Genomic DNA, 20,125 nt, shown 5'->3' on the forward strand with positions numbered 1-20,125 from the left:
ATGCTAGCAAACCTTTTTTTTACTTTAGAAGAATGATCAAAGTTGACTTTAATCATGCTTCTTTACTTCCAAGGTCCAATTTATTTTTGTACATTGCAGCTGCAGTAACTATTGTATGCATGTTTTCCATTCATTTTTTTCAAAATTAGCAGCGGTTGAAGTTCTTGATTTTAGTGGGGATCTCTCTCAATATTTTTAGAGCCTCAAAAACTCGCCGCAAATTTTATAGAGCGTAAAAACAACTAAATAAAAACTTTTAATTTATCACAGAATATTGTATATAATTAAACTATAAAAAACAAAACGTTTATAGAATTAAAAATATGACAAATTGACAAATAGACTTTTCATAGAAATCCAGCGCTGCAAATGCATAAAACCATCAACAGATTCAGAGACTCTTTTAAAACCAGAGAAAAATTCAGCGGTATTTTAATACCAACAAATCAAGTTTTAGCCCTAAGTTAACAATAAATTAGCGCTAAGAAAATGCAGAAAAATCAATGACAAGTAAGCGTTTGTTTATTGATATTTTTCAACACAATGCAAAAACATGAATTCGAATAGATGCCCAAAGTATCGCACAAAATCATTGCTCATATCGATCATACTGAGGGTCGAACCTAGTATCTACCAATTGATGCGCTTTTGTGATCTAAGTATTTTAAAACATCGCACAAGATATCGATCATACCGAAGGTCGAACCTAGTATCTACCAATTGAGGCGCTTTTGTGACCTAAAAATTTTAAAACATCGCACAAAACATCGATCATACCGAGGGTCGAACCTAGTATCTACCAATTGAGGCGCTTTTGTGACCTAAGTATTTGAACACATAGCACAAGATATCGATCATACCGAGGTTCGAACCTAGTATCTACCAATTGAGGCGCTTTTGTGACCTAAGGATTTTAAAACATCGCACAAAACATCGATCATACCGAGGGTCGAACCTAGTATCTACCAATTGAGGCGCTTTTGTGACCTAAGTATTTGAACACATAGCACAAGATATCGATTATACCGAGGGTCGAACCTAGTATCTACCAATTGAGGCGCTTTTGTGACCTAAGTATTTTAAAACATCGCACAAGATATCGATCATACCGAGGGACGAACCTAGTATCTACCAATTGGGGCGCTTTTATGAGCTAAATATTTTTAAAACATCGCACAAGATATCGACCATACCGAGGGTCGAACCTAGTATCTACCAATTGAAGCGCTTTTGTGAACTAAGTATTTTAAAACATCGCACAAGATATCAATCATACCGAGGGTCGAGCCGAGTATCTACCAATTGAGGCGCTTTTGTGACCTAAGTATTTTAAAACATCGCACAAGATATCAATCATACCGAGGGTCGAGCCTAGTATCTACCAATTGGGGCGCTTTTGCGACCTAATTAATTCCAAAAATCGCACAAGATACCGATCATAACGAGGGTCGAGCCGAGTATCTACCAATTGAGGCCCTTTTGTGACCTATCCGCCACTAACATTTTAATTGACGTAAGTTGTGGCGATGAGAAACTTACGCAAAACTTAAAATGTCAGCTTTAACAACTACGTTATAGAAAATTTGCGAGGAATGTTATAAATTATATTTAAGTCAGTTTTTTTCCAAATCATTTCTGAAAAACCCTGAGAAATTGCCGGTTCAGCATTTTTGACTCAGCATTTTTGACATTTTTTTCTTACCAACTGAAACATTTTGTGGCCTGAAACTCAAATGTAAAAAAATTCACCTGTGATATATGTTTTTAAAAACTTATGGGAGTTTGAAAGAGCTTTGGGAGAGCTCAGAAAATCAATTTGGTCGACCAAAAAAAAGGTCAACAAAAATTTCGAAAAATTTTTGAAATCCGCCGTCCCATCCTCGAGAAAATCCTAGATCCGCCCCTGCGGACATAAAATATAGTACGAGGATAAATAAAGAAAAAATGGGGGGAAATATTTAATCAATTCATCAACAAACTTTTAAATTTGCCTCAAATTGCAGTCGGAACATTCAATGCTTCGCCCTCACATACGAGCAGTTTTGTTTCTTTTGTCCGTTCATTTGGCCAAAAACTCGATTTGGAACTAATTTTAGAACTAATTGAATTAGCTCATGTTTCCGCTTAGCTAATTAAGCTGCTAAATAATTTAAATGGTTATTCAAAATACAAATTGGTGATTGATCTGTTCAAATACCCCCAATTGCAAAAGGGGTCGATTACTCGGTTTTTATTGGTGTACGTTCACCACTGATATTGTCCGCCTTAATGGGACAAGTTTTTTTAGGGTATCATTAGGACATATCTGATTACAGACAATTTGTCTGAACCTTGAAGTTTTCCTGATAGCTCAATTTTCAAGTTGACATTTTTCCCGGGGAAACCGGATCCAATTAAGGAACTTAAATGCTTCCAACAGATGTAATTTAATCTCATTTTCCATTCAATTGGTGAAACTTATTGGCAAACTCAAAAGAATCTGTCACGATTCAAGGAAACCAAGTATTTTCCCCTCAGTTTTGTCCTTCCCCCCACCTTGCAAAATCATCAGTTTTATGGTATATCGATGGGTTTTTTAAGGTTGTGCATAAAGACTAAATAAATTTGTCATGGCCTAATTAGACCGGCTGCCAATTTTTGAACAGAAAAATAACTAGTAAAAATTTGCTGATGGGGTGAGGAAAAAGAGCCGTGTTTATTGCGTATGGAAATTTATTTGGAGATATGATCTTAACAAAAAGGAATACTTTTTTTCAAAGATATTTTTCTGTTTGATCTTTGAGTTTGCAGGCATTTCTTTATTATGGAACCGGTCCACAACAAGTATTTAATATCTCCAATTATCTTCCTGATAACTATCACTGTAAAATACTTAGAACTAACCAATCATGATTCATGACTAAAACTTACAATAAATTGTAAAGCTGAAGCTATTTAAAGTTTCAGCCAGAACAGAATAAAATTACTTTAGCAAACAATTGCTCTTTCTTGATTTTAACATTGCAACAATGCCAGTATACACTAGATCTATTGAGACTAGGAAAAGTAAGCGTAAGATTAGGATCGGAATGAGAGTAAGAATTTGCACGAACCTATCCGGCCGAAAATAAGATAGCATGACGAACAGACGGTGTACCTCATCTGAAATTACTCTATGAGTGAGCCACCCCGGACTTAAACTCAGTTAGCTAATGAAAACTAGCGCAGCAAAACATCCGAATTGTATAATTTACCGGATTTTCTGGCAAGCTTTAGATAAAGATGCCACTGTGAATTGGATATCTCTATATGGAGATTCAACCCATCGACATTTAAATAGAGATCCTGGCATGGACTCTGTTTTGCTTTCCTCCACCTGCAAACTTTTAAAAGAAATTTGTGTTACGTTTTCTGATTGATATGAAAAGTAGCATGCAGTCTTCCAAGACCATGATAAACATATTTACTTTCCATACTTTACTATTTGAAGCCCTGGCTCTTTTCATCCCCCCCTCCACTTCAAAGCAGCACCAATTTTATAATTTTATAGTGTAACGAGGGGTTTTATAGGGTTAAATAAGAAGACCAAATTTTTGTCATGGCCTAATTAGTCTGCATGCTAATTTTTGTAACAATTGGGCAATGTGAACAAAAATGTAAAAACTCGCAGATGGGGGAAAAGGAGAAAACCAAAACCCTTCATTACATCCTACAATTGATGTTTATGTCTGGGGGCGGGGGGGGGGGGGAACTCTGACCCGATGTAAATTCTGACATGAACGTTAAATCTTTCCAATTGCAATACAGTTTTGCAACAATTTTCCAGGTTTTTCATCGAGTGGCAGACGTTAATTCTAGAATCTGAGGAGGCAGTGAAACAAAAAAAATCTGTTTGATTTCAAATTGCAGTCAAACAAAAAATAAAACTTTCTAGGTTTTTCTAGGTCTCAAATAAATTAGCTTTCATTAAAATTGGCAACTAAATTTAAAACATATGAAAGTTCTCAGTCGTTACAACAGTCTTTCTCATTACAGCCCCTGACCCCTAATAGACTGATGACTGATAGTGGATGGTTGAAGTTTTCTTATTGCTATGAGGGGTGGCTCTAAATATTGTTTATGCCCGGGTGCGTAAAGTAAACCAATGTGTCAGCAAATTACCAGATCAGTGAACCGACACGCGTAATAATTACATCAATTAAGGAACTAATTGCGATATATCACTCAACCCATTCGGATAACTATTAGTATCACAGCCGAAGACAAAGTTCTTACCCCATTTTCCGTAGTTGGAAAAGAAATAGGACAATACCGAAGTTTTCTATTCCGTTGTTTCTTCCGACTTTCGTGGAATACGGAAAGTTTATGTTTGATGTTTTTTTAATTCAGTCAATTTTGGCGATTGAAATAATAGCTTTTAACAGAACATTTTTATACGGCATTGAAGTCATCGACTCCCTGAAATCAATTTTAAAAGTAAAATTATTTTACCTCTGCCACTTTTTTGCAATGTTGTGGGAGTTTGAAAATTGCCAACTTGGCCATCCTCTGGACTAATTTATAAGCGCATTGAAGACTTTATTCATAATGAGGAAAAATTAAACGAATCATTTATGCGTGGCGTTTTATCCCGCACAACAAAATGGATCCAATTTTAATTGCGGCTAGCTAGTCAGTAGTAGTGATTTCGTACGACTCAAGTTTTCACACTTGATTTCTGATATTGATCTTTTTGATCCATTTCGAAAAAATTTTTTCTAAAAAAACTATTCGATATGAATTGAGGGGCAGTCGGAACGTTTAGAGCTTGGCCCTGATATACGAGCGGTCTTGTTTTTCATAAAATCAGTTCGTTTAGGACCTTTGATTATTAATTTTGCATCTCTATAGCTGTGTATTGTTCAAAAAGGAATATTTTGCAAAGTTTGATTGTCGCCAACAAAAATAAATAGCAAAATATCTTTGTTGAAATATAGTAGTAAAATTTTAATTTAAACTTGTCTGAACTGAAAACAGCAACAAAAAGAAGTTGCAAAAAGTGCATTTTTTGCTAATTATTTAGCTTAATTGCTAAAACGTATAGCAGACAATCGGGTGCTATTCTTCAGAACATTTCAATAGAGTATTTGAACAAACTAATTCCTACTTTTAATTTTGACTTTTTGGCCATGTCAGCGAAAATTAATCATCATGGTTTATTTGTTAGTTAACGAAAATGTCCAGTATCTATTCCACTAAAAATTCATTTAAAATTAGCTGATTTAAGCTATGATTCGAATTCTTCGATACTAACGAATTTTTTCGGTTCCAGTTTTTCTGGTTAGCATGGCGCTCAATTTGAAAAACAAGTAACCGCATTACAAGGCGAAACTGTGCATTTTGTGCATTGTAAGCGGATTCCGCAACAAGGACGCTCACTCTGTTCTTCTTTTGTTCTTCACTTTTCTTTGATCGTTCCGACAAATTTTTAACATAATTAAAGACATGTCTCTGGAATCCAGGAATATACAGACACACAATTGTGCGCCTATCCAGTGCACAGTTTGGCCTTGTAATGCGCTGGTATCTAGCTCGTCGTTTTTAAAAATTTTCCCTAATTTTCAAGGTAAGGTTTATCCCAACTTTCAATGGTTAGGTTTGCAGCAGAAAACCATCAAAAACTATCTCAAGAGCCTTACCTATGTACAACAAGGCTGCTCGTATATCAAAGTGGAGCCCTGAATGCTCCGACTGCTTTTTTGAGCCACTTTAAAAGTTTGTTGGTTGAAAAATTGACGCATTGATAAGAAATAGAGCGAAACTTTTAAAAAAAATTAATTTATCCCGCACACCCTAATGCAAAAAGTACAAAGGGATGCAATTAGCGTCTCGTATCTAATAATAATAATAATACCAACTAAGGCTTCTCACATCGGGGCAATTTCAAAAAAAAAATTCAAAAAAAAGTTGAAATAATGACGTGCCTTCATTCAATTTTGACCGGATTTATTTGCCTTTTACGCCTGTTATTAGAATGCAATATATCGCGCGTTAATTGTCCCGAAATGGCCACATTAGCAAATTTTAACCATTATAATCACAGATGAAATATCTTTTTAAATTTGAGCTCAGGACAAAATACCTTTCAGATGATAGAAAAATTTGTAAAAAAAACTGCTAGATAAAAAGTCAAAATAGGAGAAAAATTCAATCCGAGTACAAATACTCCGTAATTTTTTTTTCGAAAATAGTCAGAACGGTAACTTGTTTCAGTTAGTTAACTATCTTATCTTCGTAAATTGTGTTCGAAATTCGAAAACATTTTTTGAAATGATTTTTAAAATTAGCGTTCAAAAGCAAATCGTTTCAAATTTAATTGCAATGCTAGTTTGTGAGCGAGATTAGATGGTTGTAGTGGGATAGCAGTTACAACTAATATTATCCGATGCGAAATCGATTATATCTTTTGAACAAATCCTTTCTGGTTTTTCCAGTTACCCTCAATGATTATTTTCCAGGGCTAAGTACTCCTATGATGACTTGCACCAAAAACTGTTGTTCTCCAGTACGCTTTGGAAGTGCAGTTCTTTCGTGAAACTTTACGAGCGCTGCTGAACCAAAAAACACTTCGAGAGTTCTGAAACAGCCAGAAAAATTATAATTGCCCTGTTTTTTGTTACTTTATTTTTCGTCTAATTAATTTTGTCTTGTATGTTTACTTTTAGTACAATAATATAATGTACTTAAGTTGCGCCATTCAAATGGCGTTCAAATTGAGGGGGAAAAGAACCTGATAAGACCAGTTTCATTTGAGAAGTTTAAACAGGTTAAGATAAACTAGGGCGCTAGTTTTTCTAAAGGCGCCCTTGGCGCTAATATTTACAAGTTTTGAGGAAAGAGCGTGCGCCGAAAAAGCATTTTTTGGCCAAAATGTTCCAAAAAAGCTCAAATTTTGTCTTTTCACCTTTTTTACCTGTCTTTTCAAAAATTAACCTGCTGCGCAGAAGAATTGGTCAATGAATTTCATCGTAATAAAGACATTTTAGTTGGGGAAAATACCAAACACTAATTGTTACCTGGTTGATATCCTAATAGCTACTGTCGGAACAGCTTGTGATCACAGTAAATTAGTTTTAACAAGACAAAAAACACTAGATGACGAAGCCCTATCTATCAAATGGGAAAAATGTCATTTTTTAATGCACGAGATTGAATGGCTAGGATTCAAAATCAACAACCTCGGAACGAACCCTCTCATACATAAAACCGATGCAGTAAAAAAAAAACTAAAAGAACCAAAAGGTAAAAAAGATATTAGATCACTAATGGGTTCAACAGAACAGTTTAACAAACTCATCCCTATTCTGGCAACACTCAACACCGTTAAAAAATCAAATGCAAAAAACAAAAAAAAAGTTTATGGACGAAAAACACGAAGAAGCTTTTGCGAAAAGCAAAACAAAAGTATCTACAACAATAATGAATCAACTTTCAATGAACAGAACTTTCAATGAACAACTTTCGTGTCACAGAAAACTATAGTCAAAAGCGGTGCATCACACATGTGACTAGGGGCTTCAAACAAACAAAATCATAATGGCGTAGGGAAAACTATAGCATTCGCAACGCGTTTATTAAAGATGGCAGGATAAAAAACAGCACAAACGAATTAGAACTGTTCTGATTATTTTGATTTTGGGAACATTTCATAAATTATCTATTAGGGCCACAACTCCCTTAAAATTTAACAGGTCATAAAGCACTGATTGGGGCATTAAGAGATGCTCGCTATGCCAAAACCACCAAACCAAGATTAACTAGGTGGGCAGATAAACTATTTCCTTATGACCTTTCAGTTAAACATATGCCAAGGAAATATATGGGGTTTGTTGACTACCTATCACGTCACCCCACAAGTAAATCAGCACCAATATTTGTTGGGCAGATAGGTGGGCAGATAAATTACTTCCCTATGACTTTTCAGTTAAACATATGCCACGGAAATATATTGGGTTTGTTGACTGCCTATCACGTCACCCCACAAGTAAACCAACACCAATATTAGAAAACTTTGAGAAATCGTCAAAGCGTCAGTAGAAAATATAGACTTTTCACTAGGCTTTGATGAAGCAATGAGAAAAATTGAACCAAATTATTAAAAGGAACAGCTCATTTTGGACAACTTTCAAAGAGTGAATGAATGCTGCATTGTGATTGGTCAAAATCGAGAAAACGAAACTACGAAAGAAATTGAACGAGAACAATTAATTTAGTACTGAACAGCTTAAAACAAATCACGGTTGTACTAAGCTTTTATGCTTGTCGAAATTCTAATAGTCGTTGCGTTCGCCAGATTGCCAAACAGTTGAAAAGTTTGCCAAACAGATAAACAGATAAACGCTGATTGCCAAACAGATAAACGCTGAAAAGTTTAAATTACTGAAAGAACAAAATCCTCCGGAAATGAAAGCAACTGATGATTCAAATTCTTCAAAAAACACCAATGTTAATTATTCCTAGCACCCCACCATCTCCACAGAAAGCTGAACCGCGTCCTAACGTAAAGACATTCACCTTCAATTGGCCCGAAAAATTTGACATGATATATATGGCCCTGATAACTGATAACATGTTATTCTGAAGAAGACTTAAAAAGCTATCACAGAAAATCGAAAACACGAGATTGCACATTTGGGAAATAACAACAAGAACTTTATGAATAGTTTACTGGAAAACGTTGGGTGTACTTTGACGGTCGCTTGGTTATTACCACCAGCCTCTGAACGCCGATGCTATCTACACTCCATGAAGCACACCCCGGCCTGTTCGCTTTCGATTTGAAGAGCCTAGCCCTCCAATACATGCGGTGTCCCAAAAACAAAGAGAAACACAAGTGCACGCAAAGAACTGTATCGGGTGTGTTAAGGCCGGTAAAAATCTCAAACGATCAATGCGTGCTTCGAAAACCGGAAAACACTCTCCCGCATTAGAAGCTAACGAAGATATAGAATTAAACTTCGCTGGACCTTTAACTAACATTTGGGGGAAAAAGTATGTACTAGTCTGGAACGATCGTTTTTCTAAATTTCAATCAGTCCAAGTTCCCTAGAGCACTATAGGGCACCTATAGCATCCATCGAGGATGCAGAACTGGACGGTTCCGAAACTTCTTTGGACGAGCTCTGGAACGCCACTATGTATATCCCCACGAATGCAGGATCACCAGTCAGAGCCATGGGATAGTTTTAAAAATGAGCTGCGCTGGGGCGTACCAAGATTTAAAAAACACTGCCAGATAATACATAATGTTTAAAAAAATATAAGATTGATAGAAAAACGAACTACTCTACAAAAAGTTTACAAAAAAGATTGCTTGAGATTCTGACCATACGGTACCTCTTAAAAATGGAAAAACTATACGTAAATCTGATTTAGCTATAGAAACGGACAAAACTCCAACGATAAGAAGGCCGGTGAGCCAAAGGAATAAAGGACAACTCTCTCAAAAAATACTACGGAACCAAGGATCCAAAAAAAATCTCAAAAAAATTTCATTCAAGAGCACCAGACCACGTCAAGCCGCCCGAAACAGACAGGCAAAAGGTAGAGCCCATGTGCATCCACTGTCCGATTGTGGACAGATTCACTTCTGAGTGTTGGGTATGGGCGTCGGTAAGGCTGAATGAAGCGTTTGCCGCTAGTGAACTAAACGTCGTTCTTTTTAGTGAGTCTTGGGGCTTGCGGGTTCGTTCGCTGGTTGTGAGTCAGGATGCTGTTGAAGATGGGCATTAAGTTTTGTAGCAGATGTTAGAGTTAAATCGACTGTATAAGTACAGCAACCTTTTAAAAATATATCAACCAAACAGATTTGAGAAGTTGAGCTATTTTTTTTGAGTCTGGATCTCAAATTTAAGTTTTTTGTTACCTGTGATCATTTTTTATAAAGTTATGGGGGTTTCAAAATTGCTCATTTGGCCAACTTAGGATAAATAACACTAAATGCATTGCATTCTAATAACCCGCGTAAGCGGCCGATAAATGCGTTGAATGGAAGCAAGTCATTGGTTTGACTTTTTAAAATGAATTTTATCTTTTTTTTTCAATTGATGGCTTTCAAAAACACTTTCAAAGACGTTGAATAGCAAACGGAACCTTCAGGGTTTTGCCCTGATATGCGAAGCCTTGGTTAGTTTTTTTTATTTAGGTGCGAGGCGCTAATTACAACCTTTTGTAGTTTACTTTAAGGTAAGCGCATTAAATGGAAAAAAAAGAAAAAAAATACAATTTTATCCTTTTTTAATCACTTAAAAGTAATTTCTCAAAGACGTAAAGGGCAGTCAGAACAATCAAGGCTTTGCTATAATATGTGAGAAATCTTGTTTGGGTCAAGTTTATTTGTTTGTTTCAATTAGTTTCATTTCAAGTTAAATTAGGCTGCATGTAAAACACAATTAAAATGCTTGTGGTTGCAGCTGAATGTAATTACAATAAAAAACACCCAACAAACTTTTTTGCGATAAATTATATGTATTTATTGTGTCATACTTTTATGGGTATATTCAAGTGTTTTGTATTTCAATAATTGGGTCTCTTTACTTATTCCTCACAAATTTTTAACTCTGCGAAGTGAATGTAAACAGTGTTGATTTGAGTTATCCGGGCAAAACGAACAAAACTTGAATTTTAATACGCGTTTTGCTCAAATTTGCCTAAGATTAGACAAAAAGTGAAGAGAACAAAAGTTCCTTAGATTTTCATCAAAATTAATTTAGTGCTTTTCGGCTTTTTTAATTAACCAAGAATTACGCGGAAATCACTTTGTCAATAATGATAAAATATATCACAAGAAGCCTCTTGCATATCCGAACAAAGTTCTAGAAGGGTTGAATCTCCAAAGGCTTGCACAAACCGTTAAATTTTGTTTTTAAGCAAAAGTTTTGGGTTCTATAGTAAAAATCACATTTTTCGACGATCAAGCAAAAATATTTTCCCTTCTACAGGTTTTTGGAGATTCAAATGGAAGAAGGCGGGGGTAAGGGTACAAAGGTTGCAAAGGGGTTAACGTTGGGGGGGGGGGGGGGTTGTAAGGGGGCAAAGGCTATGGGGGGTTAATGGAAGGGGGATTAGTCCACCTCCAATTTTACACCACCCCCCCCCCCCCCCACACACACACACACCCAAGTTTCTAATACTTTAAGAAATATGTTGTAAGGATCAAAGTTCAGTAATTGAGTAACATAGAGAAAGTAAAAAAAATATCAAAGTTGCGCAGAAAAAAAAATTAAATTGAACCAGTAACCAACTATAGATTAAAACGTAGCGAAGAGTTTATGTGCGTTGAATTCGCATCTCATTAAGGTGAAAAAAAAAAGAATTTTAGTTGAGTTTCCCTGTCAGTGTCCACGAAAATGAAAAAAAAACTATTTTGATCGATTTTGTTGCCGCTTGCATCGAAAAAAAAAATATTATAAGTCTTTTAAATTGAATATTGCAGATTGCTTTGTTCACTTTTGTGAAAACTGACAACGAAACTTAATTACAATCGATTTTTTATTCATCAAAATCCAAAGCGAGAAACCACTCAGCAACTGACGCTTAACACATCACAAGCAATAGGCACAATTAAAGCAAAGAACAGATAGTATGAAATTTCCTACTGAGATTGTGATTAAAGTAAAGATGCCACCAAATGATCACTTTCTTATATTGAGGTTACAAAAAAGAAGGTTCGTACTAGCACACTAATGCTTGCAAGCTGGTAAGTGTAAACAGGCGCGACTTTTCGCTTTTCTCGATAACTTTCTCATTTTATTTTGCACCAAAAATTGTTTCAATTGATTGTCATAATTTAAGTAGTCCCAATTGATTTTCTGAGCATTTCCAAAACAATATCAAACCCCACCTTTGATTTAAAATGTTTAGAAAAATTAAACTCCAGAACTAGAGTATATTGACAACAAACGAACCTTAAGACAAAAATCGGTGCCATAAATTCATACCAAAGGGGGTAACCTTGAGATGCCAAGGGTTCAAAGTCCTGTGCCTCCCTCTCCCCACACTAAGTCCTTTGCTAGCTTTTCATGAAAACTTTTAGTTCTTATCAAACCTTTAAGATCAAAAAGAAATTAATGGCTCAAAAATGGTATGATTTGCAGAAAACGCCTTTTTTACTTTGAAGATTTCAAAAGGTCAAATTCTAAGTGTATTTTTTCAACCCCAAATGCCTTTTCGAGTTTAAAAATCTGCATTTTGTATTCAATAAAAGGGACTAATGAACTTTTTCTTATCTTCTTTCACTTTTAGGAATAAATTACCGCTATTATATTTCACATTGCAAGCTGAGCATTATAGATAATTAGGTGCAAATCGCGCATAAATTAGTAAAACAATTATTCGAATTGGTAATTTTGAAACACTTCCTTTTTCCACAAACATATTAAATGCCATAATTTTCCGGATTTTTTTTTGAAAGTTACCAATTTGAATAACCAATTACCATCTTTTTAGTTTTGAATGCAATTTTCAATGTTGCACCGCAAAGTTTCCCTCAAATATGCTACACTCCGCCGAAAAAATAGGTGCTACTGCATATTTCAGATTTTTGTCCATAACTTGCTTTGCGCTTAACATAACTGACTCAAACTTTTTAGATAAGTAGATAGTATCACTGGCTACCAGTCAATGCAAAAAAAAACTTGCTTGCTGAAGTTCCCGAATGAAGTCCCGAACTTGCTTGCTGAAGTGAAAGTTCTTTGCTTGACTTTGCCCAAATAAATTTGTCTGCTGAGCTCGCATGCGGTAGTTTTCCAAAACCAATTTTATAGGGTGAGCCCAGAAGTGTCTACGGGTTTTGATTACAATGTCAGTTGTGTCCAAGGTTTAATATGGAAATCCATCTAACAATCTTTAAGATTATCGGCATTCTACGAAAGTGTTTTTGGACTTTCAAGCTTTATTCTACCGTGGCGTAAAACGACACACGTATTTCAACTCAATACTATTTTGAGCAGTACCCTTAGACAATTCCGGGTTCCCCTATAAAATTGGTTATAGAAAAGTGCCGCATACGATCTCAGCAGACAAGCTTGTTTGGGCAAAATCAGGCAAAAACTTTCACCTGGATTTTTAGCAAGTAGTCTGCGAAACCTTCAGGCAAGCAAGATTCTTGAATGTTCTAACGATCAGTACTTGAATGCATTATTACTTGAATGTGTCAATGATCAGTATTACGAACAATGCAATTAGTAAAATAATTGGACCCGTTTAACTTTTCTATCATGTTTCTTTTGACTCCAATTAAGCAATTCGCTCTGAATCAAGCAGCCAACTATGTATTTTAATATTTTGATCTCATTATAAAATTTTGCTTCTGAAAAATTTTATATTTGGAGCTACAAACGGTTTACGAGTTGTTTTATTTTTTTTAGTTTACAAAAGTCAATTTAAAAAGTATTTTTGGATATGGTGAACATTATACCATCTTGATTTAGAGATTTTAAGAATATTGATCGAATTGAAAAATATAAAAAACAACGTTTTTAGCCTTTATAATGATTCAATTAATTAAAACCCATTAAACTTTGTCTCATCTGAAGTTATGGTTATTGCAGTACTTTTTACAGACAAGCCCGATGAAAAAATTGTAGAAAACTAATTTGATAGTTGGATTTACTTTCAATCAAGTTGTTTAGTGCTAAAGAAAAACTGTTTACAGCTGAATTAAACTTCAAGAGAAAAAGATGTTAGTTTATTATTTTGAGGTTGCAGCTCTGCAAAAAAGTGTGAAATAATGGATTTAGCTTTGCAAGTATATCAAAAACGCTATATTGAAAATTCAAAAAATGACTGAAGAAAAAATAAATACCCAAAGCATAAATATGCCGCACGTTCTTTGAACGTTGGAATAAAACGGGAGCAGCAGTTGAACATACCAGAAATTGAAATGACAATTATGATTCTAAAAATTAACAATTTGCGGACGAATGAAAAATAAATTGTGCTGGCCTCAAAATCCAAAAAGTTTTTTTAACCTGTTTTCTATCACTAATTTTAAGTTCTCATATCGGAGCACAGCTATTAAATAATCAACTTCATTTTGAGGTGCTTTTAGTAGTTTTTGTCAGAAAAAAGTTATGAATTTAAGCTAAAATTGTTCTAAGGATATGTCAAGCTAGTAATGATAAATGTTGCATCTATTGACGGTATTTTTTTGAAGAATTAAGTTAGTAAATCAGTTCAAGGTAGAACTCTAAGTTGGAACATATTTTGAGTCAGAGTATCAATTTAGCGAAACTCTGAGTGCTCCGTCTTTTTTCAAAGTTTCAAATTGTGTGCGTGTGTAGTGGTCTGTCAATTTTCTGGCACAACGTTTAAATTAAGAATTTATAACTCGTTTATAATTGAATACACTTTTTCTAGTGGTCAACAACAAATGTTTTAGAATCGAAAAAAGGTTTTTTTTCTACAATTTTAAACTTATTTTTCGCACTGGCACCCTGCTACAATTGATTGCTGTTTTTAAAGTATAATATACTTGCGCCGAGCTTCGAAAAATCTAAGTGTAATTTTTTTCCGACGAATCATTTTTACCAAGTATTTTAACAGAGCGATCCTGAAATTTTTGGATTAACAAGCATGTGTTGTTGCCTTCGGCTACATGCGGTTATACACATCTGATTAAATTAATAATTTAAATACGCGAAATATTATTGCAGGCAATTTCCACCGCACTCTTAATTGCTCCAAACTCAACTGAAGCAGTTAAATTGGTCATTTTAAATCCGTATACGACTCAAACTTTAGTATTGCACTTTCGATGTTGGGAATCCAAAATTTATAGCTAATCAAAGTTGTATTAACTAAAATTAAATCGAGCCCAGTTGAGGAGGGGCAGTCAAAACATTTAGGGCGTTGACCTGAAGTACGAGCAGTCTTGTTTGAGTATATACTGAAAATGAATGCCAAAATATTATTAAGCTCGGTAAACTTGAGTATGTTAATTGGTCAGAAATAGTGCAATTTGGGTCAATAAGGTTATTTGATACGGATTAAGTGTTGTAATTAGCAAAAAAGAGGCCTTTTAAGGTTCCCAATTTTTGATAATATTAGTTGAACGAAAAGTAAAAGTGGTTGCTACTTTTTAGTTCTTAACTTCTCAATATCATCCAAAAAATATTTTAGGCAGTCGAGTTTGCAACCTTATTTCGGTTATAAAATAGTTGTCAATTTCTTAAATTTTCGAAGAGTTTTTTCTTATATTTGTGTTTGCCTGGATAAAATTCAGTCTTCTACTTTCTGGTTGAAGTAATCCTCATTTTCTTCAAAAGACGATCAACAGTCTTTGCGGAAGAACACCAGCCGATGAACTTTAAATTATACACAGAGGCGAAGCTGAGCTTCGCGCCACTTACGATACAAATATGAATGACTATGAAAATCAAAAAAAATTCAAAAAATCGGTTTTTGTCAATAAAAATTGCAACAAAAGTTCAAAATATCCGAAAATTTTTTTCCTGCATCAAAGAAAACTCTACAAAGAGCTTTGGGAATGCTGTGAGGAATCCAAATTTTCAAAAAAAAGTCCTTAAATGGAACTAAGCAGACAAAAATAAGAGCCAAATTCTCTTTTTGCCAGAAAAACAGGTCTCAAATTGGATCGAACTCCCGAACTTCATCTTTTAAGCATTACAAACATTGAGCTACGGGAACTAAGCCGACAAATATGAACAGACAGACGATAGTCCGAAATAGCACAAAAACTGTAGTTTGCAAAAATGGGCCCAGCCGCATTTGAGCCGTTAATCTTTGCCGTACCAAGCAGTTGTTTTTACCTCTACGCGAGATGCGCTGGATGATTGATTGGATTTGAGTTTATAATTACCAAGCGGTAACAAAGCCGAGAAAACCTGCGCAGAAACCCTTCTTGCCGAAAAGAAATTCAAAAAATTCTCAACTTCTAAAAAATTTCTCCTTAGCATACACACGCGCACGAAAACTTTTTTTCGGACGTAATGACGCAATAAGAAGCCATTGAGTCGATATTAATTAGCCTGACAATTATTGAGCCGATAAAAAGACAAAAAAAAAGAAAAAAAGAACAAAATGTTAATAAATCGAACTGGTAAAATTACAGCCAATGTGAAAAGCAAATTTCGATTCGGTCGGTTTCTTAAAATGCTGAAAAAACTTAAGTGAAAATTGTTTAAAGCTCGAATAAACTGCTATTAGACAAGGCAACTAAGCAGACAAAACATAAGCAGACAAATATTAGGCTGAATTTTTTTGACCCGGAACATCTACCGTTTGCAAAAAAAACTGGTCCTGGTCAGTTGCGAACCCAGGACCTTTACAGTCCTAAACGTATTCGTTACGACCAGGCTAAGTGTGCATGAGACACTACAAAAATTGATTTCACCATGAACACAGGAAAGTTTCACCAGGAGTCCAATGATTCAGCTGACAAAGTTGTTAACGAAAAAAAAACGTAGAACCCGATTGCGATGAATAAAATATTGAATGATTGGTATTGCGTTTTTGGTGCAAAACGTGGACCAAGTGATTTGTCTCAAATGATTTTTAGGAATAAGTTTGATCGGATTAACTTCGAGACTTTTTCGTAGTGCATAGAAAAAAAACGGACAAAAAATGAAGCTCATTGAACTCATGACGTTGTTTTTAGGCTCCCATATGCTTACCAAATACCGAGGGAAAATGTATAAATGAAAACTTTACTCTCTGTTATAAATTGCCTTGATTGTCATTTGTTTTTGTAAAATTGTATTTGTAAAAATTTTTTGTTTCCGGTTTCAGACGAGGACGACATGATAAAACGACGGAGCAACAGTGTCTGCCCCGACAACAAGCGTAACTTGACCCAGCAGCACTCGTTTGAAGACCCGATCACAGGTGTGAAGATAACGAGCGAGGATTACCGGCTGATGGCCACACCCACTGACTCCACCAATCCCAGACTCCACTCCTCTTTCAAACCCAAATGGCGTCTCGACCAGTCCACCGAATGAAAGAATCACAAGACTTAAAACACACAACAATTTACCCATTCAGGCCTCTCTTCTGTTCACACCCATCCCCTCCCCCACCCCCCTCCCCCATATTGCGGAATAACAGCATGATACTTTCCAGTTCAAACATTGATCAACAATGGTATCAAAGTTACGTTTGTTTTGGTCAGCCAGGCAGGGGGTCGAACTCGTAGGTTAATTATTGAAGATCGATAAGAGTTCTTTCAACTATGAGCCAATTAAAAGCTCACGTTGCAAATTGCAGCGCACGTGCGATTGGCACCCGCAATCATATGTTTGATAGGCAGTGTCACCTACCGGATACACCTTAACTCACAACTTATATGCGGGCTGTCTGAAAATGATTCACTAAAAAAATCACAAAAAAAAACTTTTTTCATTTTTTTTCATTATTTAAGTTTTCTTCATTTCGAAAAAAAACTAGTATATATACTATATAGCAAATGGTGGTTTTAAATCGATGGGTAATTCTAAACTCAGCTATTTAGAGTTTATATGCCATTTTTATTCAATTCGTGATCCATAGTTTGAGCAAATTTCCGCGATTTGTACTGGCATAACAGAAAGATCCCAGTCTGGAAAAGTTTTTTTTCCTTTGATTTCGTTATTTTGCTCCCTTAAATTTATTAGTTCTTGAAATTTCTTATTTTTTTGGAGCTAGTGACTTTTGTTCAACTCGGATTGTTGTTCAAGTTCACAAAATGCAGAAATTGCCGGGTTTTTAAGACTACTGGTTGCATTTTACTTCAGGGTACCTTGTGTTTGGGGTGTTCAATGGGGATGGGTTTTGGGGTTGGAAAAGGGCCAGCTAAAATTTATCTTTTTAGTTAGTTCGACTACCACAACGAGCTGGACTTGTTGCATAAAACTGCAGCTGATGCTGCTAAATTTTTCATTCTGACAATTCAGTAAAAAATCAACCAGATGGTGATATTTAATTTTGATATTACGTTTACTCTTTGCTTTCAAGTATTTAATAGTCGAACAGCAATCTAAAACACAATTAATGAACTCTTCGCAGTGATTTATCAGATTTGAGATTGATAAATTATTTCACTATCAGCAAATTTTGTTCACGCCTCGAGACGACGTTTTTAAATAGTGGACAAACCACATCTATCAAACCATAAATTATAGTTGAAACGTAAAATAACCCGTATTTGACAAAAAACAGGAATTTTGATTTGAATAAAGGTTATTCACAAAAAACGAAGATTTAACAGATCATTGTGGCTTTTCAAAATGCACTAAACTCTATGCGTTTTGTGTAAGTACGCCGGAATCTTAATATCTATTAAAGAGCTCGTTCAACATCAAAGTTTATCAAAACCACTATATCAATATTCAATGTTTCTTCCTAGATGGTGATTTGTTGATGTTCTATATTCTTGTGCTAAGTTTATGTTAGATTACAATATCCAAATAGATGTTTTTTTTTTAATAAATCGTTTTTAAAATTCAAAGGCAAGTTTGGTCGATTTGATTAAATTTTTAATCTAAAACAAATCCTTATAAAGACCGAAAGATTCGATGAGAAAACCTATACAGCCAACAGCCAGATTAAAAAGTCAACGAACGCAAATAAACAGATGCATTTTGGTACAGAATTTTTTAAATAACATTAAACCTGTATGAAAAGTTTGGATCAATAGACAACGTTTATTCCACTGAGAACTCTAGAAATTAAACACTACTTTCCTAACTAGAAGCTGTTCATTTTTTGTAATGTTTACACTTTTGGTGTTCGATAGTGGAGTTCGCCGCCTCCCTTTAACAAAGTAATTGAACTGAACTTGAAAAAATTGAAAAGCCAAACCTCAGAAAATCAAATTTGACCGTGAAAAAATAAACATCAAGACCTATATAAAGGTCTTCACTATGTTCATTGACACTTAATAACCAACAATCACTTTTTTAACATAGAGACGAAGCGGCGCTTCGCATCCTTTGCGACACAACACGATCATAAAAAAGCATGAGTCGAAAAAGGATGAAACAATGAAAAAAACTAGGCGAAACAAATATTTCTTGTCTCGATGAACGACACCTAGGGCCCAGCTAAAGCTGAAGGTACGTAGTTGACAAATTGTTCAATTTGTTACACCGATGCGGGGCGCAACGCATAATTGCAAAAATTGGTTTCTGTCCAAAAACTTAGTTGCTTCACAACTTAAATACGTAGGCGTGAAAATTTACCCAAACACATAACCTTTCTCTTGCAAAAAATTAAGAGTAGTCCCTTCTGTAGGAAAAATTCGAGCAACCACTTCTATCAATTGAAGTTTTCATCTCCGATTTAAAAAAAATCTCAAAAAGTTTCTAAAAACGGGCAAAGTTCAAAAACTTGACTTTCCAAAACTCGTAACCCTTACAAAAACTAATTTTGTATTAAAAAAACTTTCTGAAATTTCAAGTCCCCCTGAAACGACCCTGTAGTAACTAGTCCCCACCCAGTAGTTAAATTTGAACTTTCATGAAATTGAGCATGACAGCTGCATAGCAGCATCATAAGTGATTCGACTGACTTTGGTAAATTAGTTTTTAACCTGAAAAAAGTCTACATTCCAATTTGATTAGATTGAAATTTCTTTTAAATTTTGAATAGTGACCGCTGCAATTGCGCCAACGTGTTGCGAGCTTGCCAACAGAGGATATGACTCTCGCGCAACCACCGGCGACCTTCAACCGAAAACTAACTGCAATTCCGATTTTTTTATCTAATCCTTTTTAGAAACTGGCAGAATTGTCTGCGACTGCAGTGTCTGTGAATTTTTTGCTAAATTTCAAAATAGCTGAATTTTTTTCGCCGAATTGTATGTGCGCCAAGTAGATCATGTTGCATTAATAACCTGGATATTACCCAACGTCTCGGCTTCGATCTGCAAACTGGAGATTATGAGTCTCATTCACTAGACACTCAGCCACGAACGGCTTAATAAATCACAAGCACTGACCAGAAATACAGCAGAGAACAGATGTTTTGAAATTTCCGATGCTACAGATCGTGACTATAGCAGGGGTGCCATCAAATAAGGGAACACTTTTAATCTCGCAAGCTTTTGTAAAAACGTTTCTGTACCGTTAGGTGTTCAGTCTAAACGTCATCTTTTTTAATCGATGAGCCG

The 20,125-nt window shown here is 35.2% G+C and overlaps 1 protein-coding gene across 1 annotated transcript in view; it reads left to right on the forward strand.

Moving 5' to 3' along the window:
• The window catches only part of LOC134854621 (uncharacterized), a gene marked incomplete in the record, with an annotated part of 37,064 nt that extends 20,002 nt beyond the window's left edge, over positions 1–17,062 (forward strand). Inside the window, 1 exon segment of the mRNA XM_063870955.1 lies at positions 16,767–17,062. Coding sequence (XP_063727025.1) covers positions 16,767–16,979 — 213 coding nt within the window.
• Between the last annotated feature and the right edge of the window lie 3,063 nt (positions 17,063–20,125).

Source organism: Symsagittifera roscoffensis, chromosome 9, assembly GCF_963678635.1.
Source record: "Symsagittifera roscoffensis chromosome 9, txSymRosc1.1, whole genome shotgun sequence".
Lineage (NCBI taxonomy): Eukaryota > Metazoa > Xenacoelomorpha > Acoela > Convolutidae > Symsagittifera > Symsagittifera roscoffensis.